The 4,406-nt window shown below is 42.8% G+C and overlaps 1 protein-coding gene across 1 annotated transcript; it reads right to left on the bottom strand.

Moving 5' to 3' along the window:
- Positions 1 to 1,215: 1,215 nt before the first annotated feature.
- ora2 (olfactory receptor class A related 2) lies at positions 1,216 to 3,972 on the bottom strand. The gene is given in 8 exon segments (XM_083771438.1): positions 1,216 to 2,705; positions 2,708 to 2,767; positions 2,771 to 2,843; positions 2,845 to 2,903; positions 2,907 to 3,043; positions 3,046 to 3,111; positions 3,114 to 3,285; positions 3,287 to 3,972. Coding segments are annotated over 8 exon segments (771 nt in total). The 5' UTR covers positions 3,350 to 3,972; the 3' UTR covers positions 1,216 to 2,564.
- Between the last annotated feature and the right edge of the window lie 434 nt (positions 3,973 to 4,406).

Below are 4,406 nucleotides of genomic sequence, written 5' to 3'. Positions count from 1 at the left end.
TGGTGGACGCGGGAAGCTAAAATGCCTCTACCTGGTGCAGGTAAACAGACTGACATCAGACACGGCAGGGATGGATTACTGGCAGTCGTTCCACTTCATTTAACCTGCACTGTGGACGACATGACAGCTTGGTTGGTTTGGTTTTGTGGTGTGTGTTTTTCGTTTGTTTTTTGTTGTTTGGTTTCAACAGTAGACTACCGTCACATTTCGACAGTAATTGAAATCAATGGTTGATTTTCTTTGTCTCTCCAGAAATGTAAATGTTGGGTATAACGCTATGCTCTGTTGTTTTTCCAGTTAACATCCGCTACAAGGATTTGGAATTGTGGAGTCATACTCTGATGCCAGCCAGGTAAGTGGCAACTGGGAAATTAATAATACTTCAACAGGAAACAATTGACTGCTTTTTTCTATTTTCTTGATAGATTCTGTCTTTGTTCTAAAAAAAAAAGTAAAAACAAAGAAGTAAAAAAAAGAGGAAATATGGAATGTATAACTATTATGCACTATTATTGTGAATTTGTCTGGCGCTAGGAAAGCAAGGTAGTATGAGCTGCAACAGGATTGGTTCTCCACAGCAATGTGTTTACTGCAGCCCAGAACACTTCTGAGGAATGGAACTAAGTAGACAGAGACAGGTCCCATCTTGTACAGGGAGGCACACCCTTCTCACTCTCTCTCTCTCACACTCTCACACACACACACACACACACGCACGCACGCACACACGCACACACATGCACACAAGCCTGTGCTACTCTAAACATGGACCCTAACTCTATTCTGGGAGGACATAGGTGAAAGTATATTGTGAGATTGTAGATGGGCAAAGAAGTATAGGGTTTAAGTGCAAAAGGTTACCCAAGTGGATATTTCGCTGTGTTTTCCCCATTATTGTTCCACTTGAACTAATCTAATTACCACGTGTTTTCTACAGGAACAAGCCGAATGACATCATCCTATCCTGTGCAGTGACAGAAGCCATCCTTGCCCCACCCATAACCAGTGAATCCTTATTTCTGAGTCAGGGAATAATCCGTATGTTCTGTCCTTCATTCCACCGGAGTCTGTATCATGTCATCAGATTTCTGTGCTGTGAAGAGTAGAAAATATGGAATTTTCATCAAGGGAGACCTTCTGAAAGTTTTGTTTTTGTTTTTCTTCCATAATTGTCAACTTTTGCACCACCCCCCTCCCCCCCAAAGTTACAATAAATAAATAAAAGATGTATCCTATATATTTAATGTCTTGACTTCAGCCAGTGGTTAAGACAAAGGTTAACACAAGCACAAACACAATGTAATGTAATATCCTGCTCATCTGCAAGTACAACAGTGCACACAAGTGTGGAACTGTGGATGCACACTTGTTGTGGGACAACCCCATTTTCAGCTTTCAACACCTCACTTCAGCAAGGCGAATTAAAGGTAGTTACACAATTGCCAAGGTGTGGCAATTTTAATTATATGTAACTGATCCCCCAAATTACCCCATTGTCACACTCATAGTAAACCATCTAGGTGTGCTCTAAACGCCTATTTCAGACCAAAGATTTAATTACGATGAGACGAAACCGTTGAACTCGCATATAGAAATGTACAGGTCCAATTGTTCCACTCTCCAAATTAAATTAATACCGATATTGACTTACAGTGTGCAGTCTCCTCACTAATTGTACAACTGCATCATTATGATGCGGAGTCACATCAGACAGACATTTTGTTGCATCTTCCTCAACAAAAATCCGCACGCAACCTTTTTGTAAAGAAAATGGTAAAGCAACTATGTATTTTCTCTGAAGAACAGTTTTCCCACCAGGTTCCACTCAATTCTCTGTGGGGCAATTAACCTGCTTCATTAGCATGGGACATTTCCCAGAATCTACTCAAAGCTTCAATTATAACTAAATAGATGGCTGTAAGTCATTTGACAGCAACTGTGAGCCTTCATCCAGTTATAATTCTTCCACCCAATTAAGACCGAGGGGAGCTTAATGAATGAACAAACAAAACAATACGTGGCCAGATCAGCAGATTCATGCGGCGTGGAGCAATACTGTTTTTATGACAGAACAGCATCATCTCGTTCAAATCTTTTTCTTCCCTTTATTAAAATCATAAAAAATATTCATGGTCCCAGCAAAAGATTTATCACTAATGTCTTACTGTAAAGGTCCTTGCAGACTGGACGCATTTTTCTGAAAAAGCTAACAATCTGAAAAACGCAGCAGTGTGCAATGTGCAGACACCTTTACCTGTAATTGTTATTACACGTAAGCATAATACATTACATTTAGCATAACAAGAAATTCCATGGGTTATTTGTGTCCCAGTGTGTGAAAGCAGTTGAAAATCACTGATAGAGGAAAAGCAAACCTATAGTATAGAGCCGTGGGGGGGTATATAATAATCTGACATGGTGAATAGCCATGTCTATGCTTGGTATAGTCTTATGTTCTTCTATTCTATCTATTGCTGTCTCTATACTTTATCTGTACCTATTCCTTTCTACTGCTGCAACGGTTTGATGTGTCTTATATAGGCCTAGCAGTCAAAGCCATTGCTTTATCTTGGAACAGGCTTCTTCTGCACTACACACCCCAACCTGCCATTCACCTCCCTGTTGGAGGCGATAATTACCATGGGACTGAGCGCTGCATCGAGCGAGGAGAAAAATATACGGAGGTCTGAGATCACCGAGGAACGCATACAGTAAGCGTGTACACCCAGAGGCTGTTATCGACTCCATACATACAGGACCACATAGCCTACAGAGTCACAAGGGCTACCACGGTCTTGGCGGCCCGTTGCTCTGCCCTGCTGCTTCCACCACCGCTCCGGCGCCCCCCTCGCCTGCTGACTGTGTCTGCAGAGGAAGACCAGAAGAATGAGACTGGCCAGTGGCTATAGGGTCATGAGGATCATAGGCATCGCGTCCCTGCCCACCTGGCCCGCTCCGTTGGCTTCCTTGGAGAGCTTGGAGGGGGAGCGCACGTAGCAGAACTGCACGTTGATGCCGTGGCTCATGAGGCTGGAGTCGTTGACAACAGGGCACGGACAGAGGCCCAGCGCGATCCCGGAGGGGCGATGATGCTCAGGCACTGGTATAGGCGAAAGTGAGCCAGATCGAAAGGGAGCGTGACGTGCGGTATACAAAGATCACGGACTTGCAGCTGGTGTCGCCGAAGACATTGGCCAGACGGAAAGAGGCCAGGTCCAACAAGCAGCGAACACCCACCACCACCAATAGGTTGACGCAGGCGAGGTGTAGCACGATGGTGTCGGCCCGGGAGGAAGGCCAAGATGACAGCAGAGTTCCCCGGGACTCCCACCACCGTGAGGCACAGCATTGCACGAAGGAGCTTGATGGATATTTTATTTTATCATGTTTTATTATTTCATATTTTTGTGATCACATCTTATAACGATGTTAAAAATACCTTATGTCTGTATGTGCAGGACCGCCCTGCCATACCATGTACTGTTTTCTGTAATGTTTGCATGATTACAGAGTCTACTATCAGCTGTCATCCACTGCAGATTGTCACTTATACCAATGGAAGATGATAACACCCAAATGGCCTTTAAGAGGAAAACAACATAATGGCCTTAAAGATGGGAACAACAAGGATAATAACCTCTCACCACAGTGATAAGGAGACAAAAACTGGATTGAGCAAGTTTAATCAAGGATTCAACGTGACTGAAGTCAAAAACAGACTTCAGACCAAATGTCGCCAGATGACAGCACTCACCTCTATATGTTATGACATTTCAAACTATTAAAATGCGACAACTGTGGACTGATATATGTAGGACATTTTCTCCATATTTCACATTTGATTGTGCAATTGATGTGTTATTGTTCAGAGCATCTTGAAACTTCGTGGACATATCCCTCTTCTATCTCTATTCTCTTTGCAACTGTACCGCTCTCTGAACCCGAATTTAAGATAAAAGTAGCTTGGATATACCTTAAGTCTGTTGTTTCTCTGTCCAAATCCTTTCAGGTTCTTAAACTCTATTTTCCATTTTTTTCTGTCTGGGCTATTATTTTAAAGCCATCTTCCTACATCCATCAGAGCTCCTCGGATTGCATTCCTCCGGGGGAGAGTTTGTAGATGAATCTTAAGAGTTTAACACACCACAGGCAGATTATGTAAAATCACACATTAATACAGACTCAGGACTACTCTGTCTTGAAGAATAACTCAAGCGTTAAAAGACAGATGTGAATGCAGAGGATTTGGAGTGAATGTACTCTCACATACACATGTCACATGCTGGTCCCTCTCTCTCACAGTAGTCAAATTGCTGTGTTCTTATACTGCTAGACAATCCACTTGTTGGATCTGTTGTTATATATGGTTCAGGTTCATTGACTTTAGTCTCCCCTTCTCTCAGTGT

This window comes from Protomyctophum parallelum (assembly GCF_964188405.1).
Source record: "Protomyctophum parallelum genome assembly, chromosome: 8".
Classification (NCBI taxonomy): Eukaryota; Metazoa; Chordata; class Actinopteri; order Myctophiformes; family Myctophidae; genus Protomyctophum; species Protomyctophum parallelum.
Note: the sequence above shows the minus strand (reverse complement) of the source record. Positions and strands in the feature narration are given on the sequence as shown.